General features: G+C 41.7%; 1 protein-coding gene across 2 annotated transcripts in view; it reads right to left on the minus strand.

Moving 5' to 3' along the window:
- Positions 1-8,841: 8,841 nt before the first annotated feature.
- The window catches only part of LOC139770759 (retinal homeobox protein Rx1-like), a 46,869-nt gene continuing 36,433 nt past the window's right edge, over positions 8,842-19,277 (minus strand). Inside the window, exons 3-5 of one of the 2 annotated variants that reach the window (XM_071702926.1) lie at positions 12,356-12,453; positions 12,084-12,262; positions 8,842-11,803 (exon numbers count right to left, since the gene is read on the minus strand). In XM_071702926.1, coding sequence (XP_071559027.1) covers positions 11,640-11,803; positions 12,084-12,262; positions 12,356-12,453 — 441 coding nt within the window. In that variant the 3' untranslated portion in view covers positions 8,842-11,639. Of the gene's footprint in view, positions 11,822-12,083; positions 12,263-12,355; positions 12,454-19,277 lie in introns of both variants that reach the window. The other variant, XM_071702925.1, reaches the window with a different exon arrangement.

A 19,277-nucleotide genomic window follows, 5' to 3' on the forward strand; every position in this document is an offset into this window, starting at 1 on the left:
TAACAAATATCTGATTTTAAAATGCTAATGCAAAAAACAATCGCGGCCGCCGGCGCCGCAAGTGGCTGCATATTTCCGCATTAACTCGTTCGCATAATTAATCCGCGAAAAATCGTGCACGGTCGCAATCGTAATATTGCGACCGTGCGAATAAGAGAGAGACGCGACGTTCGCGACGTAAAATCTCTTGTCGCATATGCCGGAGATCGAACTCCGAAATTACGCCGAAGTAAACCTTGAACGAGTACTGAATATCACGTAATATCAAGTCGCGCTTGAGAAAGTGACGGAATACGGAATCCGCCACAGGACGGCAAAATAGGTAATAAACGAATAATAATTACTTACCCCACGGTTGCTCCGCCGTCGCCCGATGCCTCCCAGGCCTCCTCCTCCTCTCCTCGGTCCTCCTCCGTTGTTGCATATCGCATCTCCGTCGGAGCACTCACTCACGACGTTCCCGCGCGAAAATATCGTCACTTACGATCGCGCGACACTTTGCACGGCACTCCCGGTATTAATCTCGCGACGCGGCGCGTACATTGTTACACGGCGGCAAACGAATTACGGCGGAGAAACTGCGAACGAAGCCGTACGATCCGATCGACACCCGTAACGTCCCGCAGGTAGCCTCTAACATGGCGGAGCCAACTTCACCCGCCAGGAGCAACCGTCGCGAGGACGCACTTGCTGCTTGTGAGGCGATTTTGATTAACTACAATTAAATCGATTTATGAACACTGTATCTATCATTCACGATCGCCAGATATCGAGACACGATCAAATACAAAGTTAAACGTACGACGTTAATAGAGACTGCGATCGTTAATTAAACACGTCGCTCGTATGTATTCTTTATCCGTGTTCCGAAAACTATTCCGAAGTTGCGCGACACGACGCGCGAGACGCGAGTCAAGGGCTGCGTTCGGGGAGCGCGCTATTAGCGCTATTTGCTTATTCTATCCTTGTTCTACACTTGATGAGCGATAAAGATAGAATGATGCAATAGCGTTAATAGCGCGCTCCCCGAACGCAGCCAAGATGACGGTTGAGAAAAGCGAGATCGATTAGCCGAAAGAATATAATCGAAAGTCAGTATTATCGAATGCGATATATCTCGGTATCCGTGTAAATTCCGCGAAGCACACATATTAAATAAACGTTCGACATATCACAGTTTTTCGTAATCTGAATAGTCGGACCCGGCGATTCGTGTATTATAAGCTGATATTTCATTTGTCGACAAGCTCTGTCAGGCGTACCGATTGGCTATAAGATAGAGGATTTCTAGAAACTCGGAGAACTTATCTATCCTGCAGTCAATCAACATGCTTAAAAAATTTGTCGTATAACGCACGAAATACCAGCCTTATTTTATTCCGCGATGTGATCCGAGAGCAACGAGACGTCAAAGCGAGTCGCGGCCGTCGCGGGCGCTGCGGTAATAACAGTAGCGGGGTTAGAGTGGGGATAGGCCGACGTAAGCACACGGAACAGACCGAGCGCGCAGCGTGCCTAGTCACCTTGTCCTCGCTCTATCCCCGCTACGCATGTACATACCGCATACCGCGGCGCTCGCGACTCGCGCCCCTCTCCCCCTCTGACGTCGTTGCTCTCGGTCTCTCGGAGCACATCGCAAATCGCGGAGTAATACAAGATACAAGAAACAAGTATTGCCGGGTCCGGCGATTCAGATTACGGAAAACTGTGATAATATCGAATGTTCGGAATTTATACGGGTACCGTGGTACCGAGGTATATCGCATTTGATAATACTAACTTTCGATTACATTCTTTCGGTCTCACTTTTCTCATAACCGTCATCTTGACTCGCGTCTCGCGTCGTGTCGCGCGGAATGAAGTTTTCGGAACACGAATAAAGAATACATACGAGCGGACCCTAAATCGAGTGACGCCGCGATGTGTTTAATTAACAATTGGCAATTGCAGTCTCTATTAACGTCGTACGTTTAACTTCGTATTTGATCGTGTCCCGATATCTGGCGATTGTGGGTGATAGACATAGTGTGATTGGATTGGAGTTAACCAAAATCGCCTCAAAGCAGCAAGTGTAGCGTCCTCGCGACGGTTGCTCCTGGCGAGAGTGGCGAGTGAAGTTGGCCGTGCGATTTACGAATTTCTCTCCGCCATCTTAGCGTCTACCTGCGGGACGTTAAGCCTTGTGTACACGATACTAGAAATCGGTCCGAGTTTCGGTTTAAGCCAATGAAACTGCTGCTTTTCTGTAAGAGCTGCAAGTTGATTGGCTTAAACCGAAACTCGGACCGATTTCTAGTATCGTGTACACAAGGCTTTACGGGTGTCGATCGGATCGTACGGTTTCGTTCGCAGCTTCTCCGCCGTAATTCTTTCGTCGCCGTGTAACAAAGTACGCGCCGCGTCGCGAGATTAATACCGGGAGTGCCGTGCAAAGTGTATCGCGCGATCATAAGCGACGATATCGTCGATTTTCGTGAACGTCGTGAGTGAGTGCGCCGGAGATGCGAGTCGAACGATGGAGGACCGCGGAGAGGAGGAGGAGGCCGGGGAGGCATCGGGCAACGGCGGAGCAACCGTGAGGTGAGTAATCGTTACTCGTTCATTATTTTGCTGTCATGTGGCGGATTCCGTTATTTTCTTAAGCGCCACTTAATTACGTGATACTCCATTACTCGTTCGAGTTTTAACTCCGCGGTAATTTCGCAATTTCGGAGTTCGATCTCCGGCACATGCGACAAGAGATTTTACGTCGCGAACGTCGCGTCTCCGAAGCGTCAACCCTGCCTTTGGGTTATATAGCGCAAGTCGTTTAAGCCGTTATATAATTCTTCCAATCTCTCTCTGTGTATACTGTGTATAGAGGTTAGATTGACATGTAGAGACTGTGCGTGTGTCTTGCGTTTTGCGAGCTGCGGCCTATGTAGACTGGGCTTTATTCGCACGGTCGCAATATCGCACGATTTTTCGCGGATTAATTATGCGAACGAGTTAATGCGGAAATATGCGGCCCCTTGCGGCGCCGGCGGTCGCGAATGTTTCTTGCATTAGCATTTTAAAATCAGATTTCTGATGTTAAAATGACGTTTTAAAAATTTGACGGGCGCGATATAATTACTTACTTCAAGTATTGATTATCTTGGACACTTGGGACACTGCTTTAATGTAAGAATATTTATGTTTCAGATCAACGCAACGTTACAACTCCGCTGCTGCACATCGGCCGGTGAGTGATTTTTTTATTTCATTGTTTTTATTTCGAGGCAATGGATAAAATATAATCTATTGCCTTGAAATGGATTAGGCTCGGAAAGGGATACTCTCTCTCTAGAGCCTAGAAAATCTCTCTCTCTCTCTCTCTCTCTCTCTCTCTTTTGTGTTTTATCTCTGATATAAATTTATTTGTACAAATCTACTTGGAAACATCGGTCGCACGGAGGATTTAAATTTCGCTGAACCGTGAGCTCGATAAAATTTCGCTGAATACCGACGCCGTCGAACGTCTCGGCAGCCTAAATTATACTCTCCTCTCCTTTCCGCTCCCGAGATAATTCGATTCCGCTCATCTGGCGCGGTACAAGAGAGACATACAAGAGAAGATTACGTTGGGAGGGAATAGAAAGCATCGTTCGCTTCGCACGCGTCGCGCCCACGACTCTCTCAAAGCCGGCGGCGGCGGCGGCGGCGACGCGCGACGGCGCCCGAGAATGACCAATTAGCGTGCCCGGGAGCGCGACGTCGGGTATTACATTAATCAGGGTGAAAAAACGAAATTTTCCCTCAACGTATTTTCGCGTTAAGGGGTAACCGCGACTTTCATTTAAGTTACCTAGTGGTAGCTAAACTACTCAGTAACTCGGTCCCCGCGACTCCTCCACCTGCCCTCTCGCCTTCCGCCCCTCTATTCCCCCTCGTTTCCCCCCCCCCGTCCCCGTCGGTTCAACACCAGCCTCCCCGGGCTTGCAGGCACACAAGTCCCTGCACCATCCACCGCTAACGGGTAAAATGAGTGCGAGAGGAGGAGAGGCGGGAGATGAGAAAGGGTAGGGGATCGCGTCAACCTTCCTCGCGGCCTCTACGTCGGCGTCGGTCACTTTGTTCATCTCTGGACCCCTCTCCCCAACCTTCAGCGGCGAAGAGCGGCCCTCTCGCGGCCCCCCATTCGGCCCCCGCCCGCCGTCTCTTTCGTCGTCTTCCTTTTTTCTCCCCGGTGTCTCCGCGAAACGAAAAGGAAAGGCACGGCTATTTTAATGAGAATCCGGCTCGTTTATGCCGCCATCTCGTATCTTCGTCGCCGCGCCGCGCCGTCGCGCCACCACTGCCGTCGCCCGTCTAATGAACGCTCTGTGCAAATATTATTTCTGTTTATGTACTCGCCAACTTAGTGCGACTTTGGTTCTAATTAATAATGCTAAACAGTCGGCCGGGGCGACCGGGAGCTGGCGTCGCTCTTTGCCAGCGTGACTAGATGCGGCGAGTATACCTATTAGGTAGTCACGTTGCGTACAGGCGTGTATTTCTCTGTGCGCGCGTGTTTGTATAGGAAGCAAAACGCTCCTTGCGGCGTGCAATTTGCGAGATTTTCTATCTTGTTTCGGACATACGTTGTGATAATGCGACGATTAAGACAATTTGTGAGTCATGATGTTATCGCATTAACTGTGTTAACTCGATATTTCTCTTGTTCGTACTGTTTATTTATTTTATATAAGGTTTCGCGAGAGAAGTTGCAACAGGACTTCGACAATTTTAAACACTAGAAGTAATATCGTGTGTTTGAAAGATATTAATTTTTTTATACCGATTAGCGATTTGATTTAGAAATTATGAGGTATTGCGGGCTGTCGTTAGTTATAAAATTGACTGTAGGAAAATTAAAATGTCGAGAAGATACTTACTAGATGTTTTCGCAGTGGCACGGTTGTGATTTCGTCTTTAATTTCTATACAATCTGTAAATTATATTTTTATACTGTCATTTATATATATATTCATATATAAAAGAGGATAATTATTGATGTAGGTATTAAGTAGATATTGATATTTAAAGGTTAAAAAAGTGATATCGAATACAGAATATCAGCATGTCTAAAATATTAGCTAAAGGTGTGTATTAATATTTTTAAAAATTTATTATTTCGGAATAGCGGCTTACATTTTTAGCAAAGACGTATTAAATATTCAAATTTATTTTAATCAATTTACGACGAGACTAAAGCAATATTTTCCCTTATAATTCACAATACCGATTAGAGCAAAATCATTGTTGCGTCAGTTTGACGATTCTTCGGTTCTTGCCGCGATAATGCATCACGCTTTTACATCGAATCAATTTTAATTGAACGAATGAAGTTTACAAAATGAAGTCATACCCGTCGCGATATGCGTATAATATGTTAATTACACGACAATTATTACCTTGTTCTGCGTAAGCGTATGATACTCTGGGCAAATAAGCGTTCTATATCGGGCTGTTATCGTAATTATAATGTGCAGCTAATAAAGCGTATCGTGCAATCGCGTTTGGAGTAGCGCGTACGTAATATGTTAATGATGGACTAGATCGGACAAAGGGTGTATCAACGAAGGCATTATTCGATAATAGGTGATACAGAAAAGCTAGGGCGGTCTGTAGAAAAACATTATGTATGTTACTAATTGATTTATATATGTTATTAATCGCTCGTCAAGTCTTCTTGGAGATATACAGCTTTGTATATCAATACATATTTATGTATATGAATATACATTTATGTATGTGTATAAGCATTTAGAATTTTGTTAATGCACGAGATGTTCTATATGCTTCTACCGTGTTACTCTTTAATGATAGCTTTTCCACGAATTTAACTATTTTACTCCCGCGATGATCGAATTTCAGCGCAAGCATCTAGCTTTTAATATTTTCACAACCAAGTTGCAAATGAAACTTTTGTTGAAGTCGACCTGCAATTAATCACTTGCGGCATATAGTTCAGTTATCTATTTATTTTTGGTTTCTCTCGAGTTTTAATTAGTGAAATGTTCGTTGTATTTTCGTTCGTTAATTACTGGACTATTATTGTCTTGATATTTTAGAATTCCTTGCCGCTTGTTATAAATTTCTTATGACGATCGTAACGTTCTCTAGGTGATACTTAATAAAATATATAATAAATAGAATTTGTGCACCTTATAAACTATATCAGTTTCGTAACTCGATTTCTCTATACTTTTATGATTTTTCTCGCTCGAGCTTATCGTTGTTTGCAGATTGCAGCCGGTCGCCTGGTGTGCTTGCCGCTCCATTGATCTGCGTTCCATCGGCCCGAAAACTGGTCTTATTCGGGTCTCCTTGCTGGTTCTTTACTTTGTCGGGGCAATAAGGTTAGGCAGGGCGGGCATTGGGAGATATTAGATAGACGACGGTTCGCCCGAAATCAAGACCCGTTCACCATCCCCCACCTGTTCCTAAACAAATTTAATAAAGCCACGATTTCCGTGCCAATTTCAAGCTCGGCGAGAGATTGCCGTCTTCCAGACGAGCCAAGTACGCCTTAGCTTTTAATTTGATATACACGAGTCTAACTATCGGCCAGCTAGGTCACGTGCCACGCGAGCTGATATTTATAAATTAATTGCTGATTAATCCGGACGATCGAAGAGATGCTAAAAAAATAAGTATAAATTTTATATGTAGACTTTCGACTTTAATTTGTATGCATTTTGCGAGGTAATTGAGAAATATATATTACACGAGAATATTGCAAAAGAAACAAATATACTTGACAAATGTAAAATTGGTTTGCGAAGAGAATTTTTTTGAACATTAAAAATATAAATAATTGTGAGTTTTATTTAACAGAAGTTTAATTTCGGATTTAATTGAAACCTATATAAGATACATGATATTCGAATCTAAAAGATTTCAGTTTTTTTTTTATTATAAATAATTATTTTATAAATAATAAGCACGGAAAATTCTTTGTCTTTGTATTTTTATGAGTTATTAATATTTCGAAGCCTGCCGAGCTCATAAAGAAATCTCGTATTCCTATCGTCTTCTTTAATTTAACGGGATAAATTCTCGAACTGTATCCCTATTTTCCGAGTTTCTACGACTTTTCCACTCACGTCCCGCAACTCTCGCGCTCTCCACAAACTCCCTCACTCACATGAGAGAACTTTCTCCGTACGCTCTCTGTCTCGCACGATTTTACCCCGCGCCTTCTTCCAACTGTACAACTATATCACTGTCGGTAGCGTTCTGCCTCGAGTATTATTAGTCTTTGGAGTTAGGGAGTACGCATGGACTCGAATCTCCAGGCTCGCTCGCATGGTTAACTTCCGCAAACAGAAATTACCATTTTATTGGGTGAGTTCTGGTGCCCCCTTACCGCGCGCCGGCCCCTCGGCTGTCCCCTTCCGCCAGCTCCGCTGCCGGCGAACCCGCCTTTTCTCTCCTTCACCCCCGCCGTACTTCACAGCAGCCCCTAACGCAACGATTGGAATACCTAATCGTCCGGGGACCATTCAGCACCATTGTTCCATCGACTTGCCGTTGTTGGTGCCTGTTAACGCCGAATCCTTTCACGCCCCGGCGCTGCCCCCGCCGCTGCTTTTTCGCCACCCTCGAAAAAGATGATCGGCTTGCACACGTTCGCTGTCACGTTTGCTCGCGCAAACGGAATTTCCGAGCGGAATTTGCATCAAATCGCAGCGGCCGCTACGTTAAATTCCCAAGCAGGGAATGTATGAACAGACCAAAATAAAAGGCCCATCTGATTGGTCGCACTTGTACAATGGGCTTGATCGATGGGAGAATGGAAGAATATGAAATAAACATTTAAGATATCGAGTGTAATCTTTAACTTTTCTCAAAGTATTATAAACAAATTTTTTTTAAATACATTTAAGTGTCTTACTGAGATATCTTATATTACTTATATGGATGGTCAATTCTGTGTTTCGATTATTTTAAGACCTATCAAGATTAAAAATATAAAAAATGGAAATTATTTCCGTTTTGCTTAATCATAAAGTTTTTTAATGGTATGAGTAAATATGAATTTTATTTAATATTAAATTAATTAAGAAAAGTGTGAAAAAGGCTGTTTATTTTTCATATATAAAAGTAAAAATCAATCTATGTTTTATTTTAGATAACAAGGAAAATTATTCTTCTAAACAATCGCCAATTCTTGACTGTTTTAGCGTTAACGGATTCTTCGTGTTCTAACAAATCTTCAGTTTTAATTAAACTCGAAGAAAGACGAATGATAGCCTTCTACCGGTTGCAACTCTCTTCCTCCTTCTTTCTCTTCTCGGAAATGAATTAAGACTTAATTAAAGTCGTTCTTTGATATGTTAATTCCTTTGCAAATATGTATTACTTTCTCCGTAGGAATTAAAATTTTCACAGTATACATCTCAGACCGATTTGCAACTAGCGCATGAAAGGTGCAATCTAATAAGGATTAGCTGTGCTATAATAAATTACAGTAAATTTCTTGATTGATGTAAATAAATAAATGAAAGTAATGAATAAGTGAGTGACTCTTCGAGATCTGAAGCTAATAATTACTTAAAAGAATCTAACAAAAAAATATATTATCAAATTAAAATATTGAAAAGAATAAGTTTTTTACAAGTTTATGAAATTTATAAATTTAAAAAATTGACAAGTATTTCTCTTTTTAAGTATTTATAAAATTATTATGCATTATTATACAATTATCTCATGAACTTTGAGGTTTTATTACGTTTTTCACATACTGGCTACAAATTTATTTATTAATGTTTTTATATGAAGGATCTTGGATTTAAGGAGAGGAAAACATTGACGGTGAGAAAAGATTGTAAAGTATTTGTCATTTCATTTTAATATATTATCATCGTTTGTATTTTTATTTCAATAAAGGAGGCCTTGTCTTCAAACGATATGGTACGATTAAATATGTACATCGAATTTTATTCTGTCACGAGCGGGTATATATACAAATAGACGTCCGGGAAGTGACTAACTACGTTTCTTCGTTCTCTACGAGTGTCTCGTTTACGGACCGCGGAGGCTGATCGCCATCGCTCGCGAAATGATCCGAGTGTCGGTGAAACATGGTCTGCAAAATCGTGAGTATATGTTAAAAATGGCCAGTAGCTATACATCAAGATCAATATATTGAGTTATATAGGGAAGAGACTTATTATTTCGCCAACAATCTGTGTCACAAGATTAAAAAAATACGCGGAATGCACTATAGTTACACGAATTAACGAAAGTGTTAACATAAAAACTCATGAAGATCTTAAGATTTTCATATTTGAGAGAATAATACCTTGCACCTTACGATTTTGCACATCGCGAGTCGAGTTTCGCGTCAATCATTATACAACACGTTGACCGGAAATGACGTGGCGAATCCTCCTCCGCTCTCTCCTGGAATTTACATACCACAATGGCGTCTAGATAATATGCACAATTCTTTGCCTTAACGTATTAATACTGCAGAATATTGTTTATGTCAAAATTCACTTTTCTCGCCTCCGTGCGTCTTTACACTATATTCTACAAGAGATATTTCGCTAGTTTCGCTGATCGGCGATTGACGACCGCCGCGCCGTCGAGTTGGTGAGCGCCGTTGCCGATTCAGGAGGTTCCCAAGGGACCGACTGACATCCGCTTTACGCTTAACGATTTAGGTTTAACCGAACGCTTCGGTCGCGCGCGTATTTTGCTATTATGTAGGTTTGTACGCAACTTGCCTCGAGTTGCTAGGAGATATTCGGCCGACGAGCGCGAATCGGACATATTTTGTGAGGTGTTACTCGATTTGATCGGATTTATTGATCGTTTACAGTATCCGTATATCAAGCAAGGTTCTTTTTTGCTCGTTGCTTCGCACGTACGTTGCCTGTTACCGAGTATCCTATATACCTGCTGCTGTTACGCAGGATATTCGATGATAGGCATAACTGTTGGGTAAATCGATTTCTTGTTGAGTAAACGAATTTCTTGTTGAAAACTGAAACGAATTGTTTTTTTTTCTATTTTTTTCGTCATTTATTGCGACGTATAGTTAATGCAAGTTTGAACGAGAAAGATAGAGACTCGATCGAAATTCGATTTTCAATGCGGATTTGAACGTTTATGCGTAGAATATCTGAATTATCACTTTACACGCGGTCTAAGTAGATAATTGATTAAAAGCGACAGCTATTTATTATCTCTCTAAATGACCTACGCGTACTAAGTGATAATTTAAATATCCCGTACATAAATCAATACTAGCTCATTGACGTTTGTTCACATATTCGATGACCGTAAAATAATATAATTATTTTATGTGAGTTATCATTGGCTAGTTCCCCATATCTCAATTATTCGCGTAGTATCGACTAATACGGAATGTATTTGTGCGTCATGGAATATTTCTCGCCTCATACTGCGTCTCGAAATTGTCGCCTTGCAGTTTTATAAATTCAATATTCGTGAAGAAATGAAAAGTTGATAACCTATTTAGAAATAAATTTAAAAAAATTTGTTACACATTTATTCTCATGACAATATTAATTAATATCCGCACATTTGCACCTGCGTTATATTGCTTTATAAAATTAAATAATGTACATCTCGATTTTTTGACAACAAAGTCATATGTATACATAATTATCAAGAGCCGAATATTTACCTCCTTTAAAAACTATTCGAGTATTTTTTATGGTAATATGTATACACGTTACATACTTTTCTATTCGCGGTTTGAAAAATAATTTCGCGTGAGACTCGACACACAAGTTTGCAATAAACGTATCGTGAATAATAACGGCAAGTTGATCAAAATTGATCTTCTTTGTCCTCACTTCAGTCAACAAGTTTGCGCAACACAATTCCTTTTATCTATTGCACAATGCCGATTTGGAGCGAGCCCCGAGTAAATTTTTCACACGAATACAATCCGTTCGAAAATCTTTCGTCAGATTAAAAACACGCGCTGTATTTTCGTTATAATCGGTCGGCTGCCGTTGTTACCAAAGCATCACAATAACACGCATATCCCTAAGAAATGACTTAATCTTGTAGATATTTCCTAGGCATACTTTTATACTTTTCGTGCTGTTTCAGATAAAAATTTAACTTTCCACATTGACATTGTTTTCATAGGACTGATCTCAGTGATTAGTCCATTTTCAACCGCGCGTGAACACATGCTCATTGATCATAGATACCTGACAATTATCACATTGATAGTCTCTACAATCGTCGAAAATACCCACCGATCGTCGACCGTTGCAATATTAATCTCTTTGATTCAATATGTCAGCAATGTACATCAGATCGTCCATTGGTAACTGTTGGTATCAAGAACAAGATCCCTTTTCAATCAGGTTCACTCCCAAACACACACAAACGGACGATCGCCTTTTCTTCTTGCCTAGCTTCTTGTACTTTCGGCATGTCCAGCACCGTCGCGTCGCGGTGATTTTCCTCTTCCGTCACGGAACGAACTCTCTCGCCCTCGTCGGTCGATATACCGTTCGCGCTGCTCAGGCGACTCCTCGCGATCTTGAGTGTCTTTGGGCGAAGGATTGCTCGCTCGCTCGTCACGCCGTCACGAGCGTGAGGCTGGCAGCGGTGCGCGCCCTTGGCGTATCTTCAGTTAACCTTCAGACCATCTGCAGGCCTTTGGTGATGCTCTCGACGTGCTCCTTGGCCCGCATCCTGAGCGCCTGGATACTCGAGGTACGAGGATCGTGTCCCGGCGGACTTGGCGGCGGTGGTTGCACGTGGCCGCCGGCACTTATGCTCGCCATACTGCTGGCCAGCGACCCTGCGAACAATGCGATTTCTACTTCTCGTTGGTATGCTCGATGAACGTAGAAATGCTGACTAACTCATACTTTGCATATCGCGGTTAAAGCATACTTTACATTGCAAAAATTGTCGTGTAGTATACTTTGATATTAAAGAGTTTAATTTTCTTAATAAATATTATTTCTTTGTTTCAATTTTATATTCTCAGATGTATGGATGTTTTAAATATATTACACATAATAAATTAACTGCGTTATGCTTGGCAAGAGGACAGGTGGATTAGAAATAATTGTTACCTGGAACGGAGTTGGCCACGGCGCCGACATTTGGCGGTGATGGTAATCGCCTGGGAGACGTCAGGTAACTGGGATATCCCGTGTGAGGCGCAGCGAGGAAACCGGGAAGCGCGCTGAGCAATCCTGGCGGCGCGAGCCAAGGATCCCCTGGCAGACCGAGAGCTGGACCGGCAACGTTCCTGAAACGATATATCTCCGCGCTGTAGTTGTTACGTATTCAATATGTCACAGGGGTTTATGTGACATTAGCTTTGTTAACGATTTGGACGAACCTCATATTAGCAGCGTGATGGTATTCGCTCAAGCCTAGTCTCGCAGCCTCCATTTTCTCCTGCCTACGCCACTTGGCTCGCCTGTTCTGAAACCAGACCTGGAACATAACGCGTAACGACAATTTATCATTTATTCAATCGGAATAACGTGGGGATATAAATATAAACGACGAAACAAACGTACATTTGCTTCGATAGAAATTTATGGGATACTTTGCGAGCACAATACAGTTTATCGCTCTTCCCACCTTCAATTGATAAGTGACAATATTGGCCGTATTTAATATTTTGTGAGCTTAATTTCGCAAATTCATTAAGCTCGCTACAACGTTTGGCTCGACGTAAGTCGGGAACAATGGCGGCACAAACTCTCATTAGCCGCTGAGACGCGATAATGGTAACGTGTCACTACCGTATACTTGAGGAAGAGGGCACCCTCCTTTCTTCCCATTCTTCCCGCCCCGATCTCAACAGCAGACTCGAGGTATCGCTTTTGACTTTGCAGAATGTTCGATTTCTCTCTACTACTATTTTCTTTTATTACTACTACTACGATTTTCTTACTGCTATGATCGTAGTTTTTTTTATAAGAGAGAGGGAGAGAGAGCTAAAACAATATTCTTTTTTTAGGAGAATTTATATTTTAATTATATATTTATCAATTATAATTTAAATATTTATTAAATTATTTTACAACAAGAAAAAACCTAAAGAATAGAACAATAAAAAATTTATTGAAATTGTTTAAAATACTCAGTGAGAAAATACTCAGAGGAAAAAGAAAAAGTTTCGACCTTTTTATTATTAGGTATCGCTGTGTGTTAGTATTTTGTATCACAAATATTACTAATACAATTAAATGTCTATTAAAGCAACATAATTTTTAATATGTAAACTTGTATAAATAATTCCTTGAAAAATTTTAGTTAGATCGGTTGTTCTACATTTATTAATGAAGAAGAAGAAATTCGCATATTAAATAACCTTATTAAAAAAGGACTTTTTGCCAATCTGATTAAGTATGCACATTTATAGTCGTTAGAACTCTAATAATTTTAATATCGAAAACATGGTCATAATTGATCTGATAGAGTTCCCCGAACAAACATCCGCGTCGTTACATTTCTGAGATTGACATTAGCACTTCTGATTGAACTAGTTTCGACTAAAGAAGGGTCACATTTGCTTTGCTCCGACAGAGATCGATCATTTGCAAAAATCTAATCGCGAGAAAGTAGGCGAAAATGAGCAAGATAGTAACAGTAAGTCAAAGCAAAGTGAAAAAAAGTAGCGGTAAGGAAAGAGAGAAGAGAGATTCAGAGGATTCGATAGAAAATGGAGTTCCTTTGGCGGGGTGCAATCATGCGGAGGGCGAGAAAAGTGGCTGCCAAGACTTTCTCTCTTTTCTGCACTCTCTCTCTCTCTCTCTCTCTCTCTCTCTCTCTCTCTGACTTTCTCTCTCTTCCGTATATTTCTCGACTTCTGCTCCAAAAGGAGGGTTGCAGAAATGTCTTTCTTTGGGCGGGTCTCCTAAGTCCAACCCTGAAAACGGTGTTGGCTAAGAAAAGGGGGGGCCAAGAAGAGGGTCGGTCGGCGTAAAGATTGGAGGGTGTGAGAGGGGGGTCCACCCTTCCATCGGCATTAAGAGGGTAACGAGCCCGTGGGGCGAAATCGAAAGTGAGCAAGCGACGCGACGTGACGCGACGCGGTGCGCCTCCAAGGTGGACCCAAGGAGGGAAGGAAAACGCCGGAGGGAGTACCCCGGCTCGCCGTGACGGCTCTCTCGGCCATGTTGATTTCTTTATTGTAACATGGCTGCTGTTGGCAGCTCGCTTAAGTCTATTGCGTTAAGAGCCGATGCTATCGGGGTCTCGGCTTATGAATTATTCAGTTTCGACCGAGATGTGCCTTGGTATAAGGCCCACCGGGTGCCCCGTCCGTGACGAATTCACACGCGGCGGCGTGGTAAGCGTGAACCATCCAGGCTGCGATCCATTGGCGATCGAATCTCGGTTTTTGCTTCGGCAGTCTTAATGCTTAAGATCGGACAACTAACGATGAGCAATCAATTCCAGCTTCTCCACGGTAGCTGACAGCGAACGGTTGGAGGATAATTGTTTATACGCGAATTACTCCTGACCTCGGTTTCCCTGCTATAGTATACACTTTGACGCGATCATCAATAGGCCCCTAGAGTGAAAAGTTACGAATTCAGTGTAAATGTAAAGGCATCTTAACTTGAGTGGTGTCTTAATTAAGATATTTCAACCAGGATTACAATCTTAACGCGCGTGAGAAATGAAATGAATATTATCCAAGATAAAAGTAATAAGTAATAACACGAAACTAACAAAGTCATGTCCCATATCGTCGCGCACGCTCTTGAAATTAGCTCTTCGCAAATTTGTTTATTAATAGACGACGTAAAAATTCCTCCGACGCCTCCGAAATCGGTGATAGGGTGAGGTGTCGCGTTCGAATAACGAGACGACTAGCAAATTGAATATTACCGTCGGGAATGAGTGGCGGTGAATCGTCAGAAAAGGAGAAAGAGTATGCGGAGGGAGAGAGAGAAAGAGAGAGCGAGAGACACAGAGAAAAACGCGGAAACGAAGTGAAACGAAGACGGGGTTAAACGTCGGAGGCATCATCCGAGGTTTGGAGCTCGATGCAAGAGGAGGAAGGGGGGAGGAAGGGAGAGGGGAAAGGGGAGGAAAGAGGGTTGCGGGGGAGTGGATATCGGAGCATTCCCGGGCTCATCAGGATGATATTCCGCTCTCGAGAACGAGAAGCAATTTTCTTTCCTGGCTCCGTGGATGAGAAAAGGCTACGGACAAGATGCCACGCCGAAATGATGGGAAAATAAGCGAATTTCCCTTCGTATCTCTTATATATCCTTTTCCATCTCGTACCATCTTGCCTCCCTTTCCCTCCCCTTCCGCAGTCTTCTCCCACTCTCTTTCTCTCTCTTTCTTTCTCTCTTTCTCTCTCTGCATCCTGCGCCTCACCGTAACGTTTCGTCTCTTCGTCTTGTTCGCCGAGGACCGACTTTAGCGGCGAGAGAGCGCGCGCTCTCTCGTTCTCGCTCCTCTCGCGGAAATATAAAGAACAGGGCTAACGCGGCTTAATCTTTTTAGGTCGTAAATTTATTAGAGCAGGTACTTCCACCTTTTCCGCCCGTCTCCGCCGATGTCCTTCTTCTTATCCCTCTCTCTTTCTCGCTCTCCCTTTTCCCTCCCTCGGTCCTCTTCCTACCCAACCCGACCAGCCGGCGACGATCCTCGGCAATGATATTGCGAAGGTAAACTCGCTTAGACGGTTTAAATGCAAGAAAATTGAAATAAAATGGAAGTAATTCCGAGATTAAAATTGGACGTCGTTCCGTTGTCGCTGAGAAGCGGCGACACTTTTTCGTGCCCCTTCCCTCCCTCACCGTGCCCCGCTTCCTCCTTGGCGTGTTAGTCTCTGTGAGGATTTTACGTGGCACACACTCTCGCCCGAGAAACTTCGTGATGTCGGAGTTGCATAATTTGCAAGATTTCGCTGGAAGGTTGACGCGCGGATAAGAGGGCTAATTATCATTATCGCGTTAATGCGCAAGTAACAACGGAATAACAGTTCCGACTCTTTCGCATAGAATCGTTGAATCCGACGTGAAGAGTGTGGCTGATAAACGTCACGCAATTTTTAAAAATGAATTATAAATGATACATCGTAAATGTTATGATACTGTATAATCTTTTTCACGAAATGAAAAGAGAAAAATAAAGATCTTACCAGGTCATTTGCTAGATCTCAAAACATTTTATCCCAAGACAGTTTTCAATTTAATAAATCAATTTGCTATTTCTTGCGTAGACGCATGTGCGCCCTACCAGTCGACCTGGATGCACATTTGTTATCTAACATGCGAAAAATATAAATGTATGGATGTATGTGTTTTTGGTGACTGGACGTAAGAATAAAGAATAACTCTCGTTCTCTTTGGTAACATACGGTGACAAGCACTCGACGAGCAAGAAGCATATCGCGCCGAAAATCACTCTCGAACTCTATCTGTCGCACGAGCTTTTTTTTCTCTTACCCTGCACACGTACGTGCACGTATACGATTGCCTCTCATTTCTCTCTCCCTTTCCCTCCCTCGCTATTTCTCTCTCTCTCTCTCTCTCTCTCTCTCTCTCTCTCTCTCTCTCTCTCTCTCTCTCTCTCTCTCTCTCTCTCTCTCTCTCCCCCTCTCTCTCTCTCTCTCTCCGTCTCTCCGATGAAACGCATCGTTCCGGGACGATGGTCGCTTTATACTCGACGGCGGCTCTCGTCGAATTCGGATTAGCGCCAGCAAAAAGGTATTCGAGGTGTTCACGCCACGTCGAGTTCATTGTTGCCGTTTGGAGTATTAACAGATTTCGGGGCATTGTTCCCCCGTGGTGGTGGCGGCTTGTGAGGCCGCTGACAGAGTCGCGCGGATACGCGCGAAGACGTCGCGGTACATCGTGGTGGCGTCGATTTTCAGGGACACGATGGGGATTTGTGTCGAAAACGTACCATTTAGAAACTTTCATGCTCTAATTAATATTTTAATAAATTCAGAAGAGAGGTATATAAATCACTTATAAACCATTTATTACTTATAATTAAACCATGCCATTTTTGCAAGTGTAATGCTGCGTAATACTAATGACGCACTGTAATGACAGAATAACACATCCAAGAAATAGGAAATTGTTATCGAAACATTTATATTAAATTTAGATGTGTGTGAGAAAGCGGAATTTAAGAGAAACAAAGCTCACTAGATAAGAGATAAAGAATAAATTATATTAATTGATATTGATAGCAATACAATAGCACAATAGACGCAATAATGTTAACGTCCATGAAACATGAAAAAGAATTGTTTCTTTTTTTTTTAGCAAAACTCTCGTATTTCAGACTGCCTACTCGCACGAGATCGCGGCTCGATGAAAGTCGAAGGTGGGCCAAGTCGTGCGAGATGGATATTAAAACCTTTACGATGGGAGAGATTAATGTGTCTTCCTATTAGTGCTCCGCGCAAAATCGGGATGACGTTGATATCGACGTCTTTCCTACAGGACGCTGATAGTTCACGGGCGTTTTACGGGCGCAGTGTGGGGTCAAACATGCATGAATTATTTATTTTCTCACACCGTAGCGCGTCACGCGAGAAACTTAATTGAATTGACAATACTTCAGTGTATCAGCAAAATCCTTTTTTGCATGAGGGAGCAGCTGCTAATTTTTTCACTGAATAAGTCACATAATACGCTTTTCAGTTCTCCAATCTCATATTAAATATTGAGTTAGATCCAGAAAGTTTTCTCTACTGAAGAAAAATTATCGAATTATATTTCATCCTCTTCGACGAAGAAAAATTATCGGAACAATTTTAACCTTTTTTTGTTAATTTGCAAAATCGTTTAAAGCTCGTTAATATTTTCTGCATGTAGCTCGTTATCAAGTAGATTCAACAACCTAATTTTAAGAATCAGCTGATGCATGCGACATTCGGATATTTAAAGTAATACACATCGTGTATTAATTACTATACACGTCATTAATATTATCAGAAATATTAAGTATTCTTTGCTGTACAAAGTGACATTTTTAATATTATTTCTATATAAAAATTACTTGCGATTCAGCAGTGACTTTTTATGTATGAAGAGATGTCTCGTTATCAGATGTGATAATGTGTGAAATTAGTCTTAATTTAACATATATTGACATATTTTTTTCAGAAAATATTTGTGAATAAAATTGTTATCACTATTAATTAAAAACTATTGGAGATCAAGCGGTGCAAAATTATGACTTCTAATTCGGAATTTAAGATATCTGTTCTAGATATAATTAGTCTTATAGATGTTATAGATGTAACATATAATTATTCTTATAGATATTACAGATGTAATAAAATGAGATTAAACTATTTCTTCATTTTCTTTCATGGCAGTGCTAGAAAGAAATAAAGCGTTGAATCCCGGTTAGTTAATGTTTAGATGATGTTTCGTAGCCGATCATTTCTGATTATTTCGATTATCTTCTACTCGTTTAAAGGATTACCCCTAGTTTTTGAGAGCAACACGCTGATAATGGTTCGACTGTTACGCGTGCACGGTAGACGTACGTTCAACAACCGTAATCATCGATGTTAATAGCCCTAGCTAAAAAAGGCCAACACAACGCTACCACTAATCCGCGGACAAGGAAAAAGACGAGGTTATTTTTCTTCCGGGTGTATTACAAGTCTATCAAAGCCCTATCGTCGGTACACTACGACAATCGCGGATAGAAGAGAGGAGAGAGGGAAGAGAGGGGGAACAGAGGGTGAAAAGGGCGCGCGAGAGAGAGAGAGAGAGAGAGAGACGGAAGACGGGACACGTTTCGAATATAAGCCTAGATTCCGGTCCAGGGTACCGCGGTATGCATAGAGAAGGGAGATGTTTGGAGAGGGTTGGAGTCTATTATTCACCGCGCTTTTTATGCCCCCCATCTCCTTCTCTACTTCTCTTTCTTTCTCTCTTTCTCTCTCTCCCCGTGCTATTCCCCCTTCTCTGCTTCAGCCCTGTCAAACTGTCGGCCAAATTCAATCCTATGCAGTCGTTCTCATTTTGCTCTTCTTCTCTAATTGTAAACTCCGCTTGTATACGCGGATTCAACTGCTGCTTGAATCGTCGTTAATTGATAGTCCTTCATTAATTATGTTGGTTTACACAAATATGTGAGATAAATTGCAAGTTTTTTATTTTAATGCTTCTTTTTGTACTCAGGCTACTTTATTATATTTAATTGTACGAGTGTTATAACATAAGAATTTTTTATTATAATCAATACTTTTATTATAATCAAACTATCAACTTGAGATGAACAAAAGAAAGAAATTTAATAAATATTTAATTTAT

This window comes from Temnothorax nylanderi, unplaced genomic scaffold (genome assembly GCF_030848795.1).
Source record: "Temnothorax nylanderi isolate EJ_2023f unplaced genomic scaffold, tnyl_v1.0 TNYL_tig0032_pilon, whole genome shotgun sequence".
Classification (NCBI taxonomy): domain Eukaryota; kingdom Metazoa; phylum Arthropoda; class Insecta; order Hymenoptera; family Formicidae; genus Temnothorax; species Temnothorax nylanderi.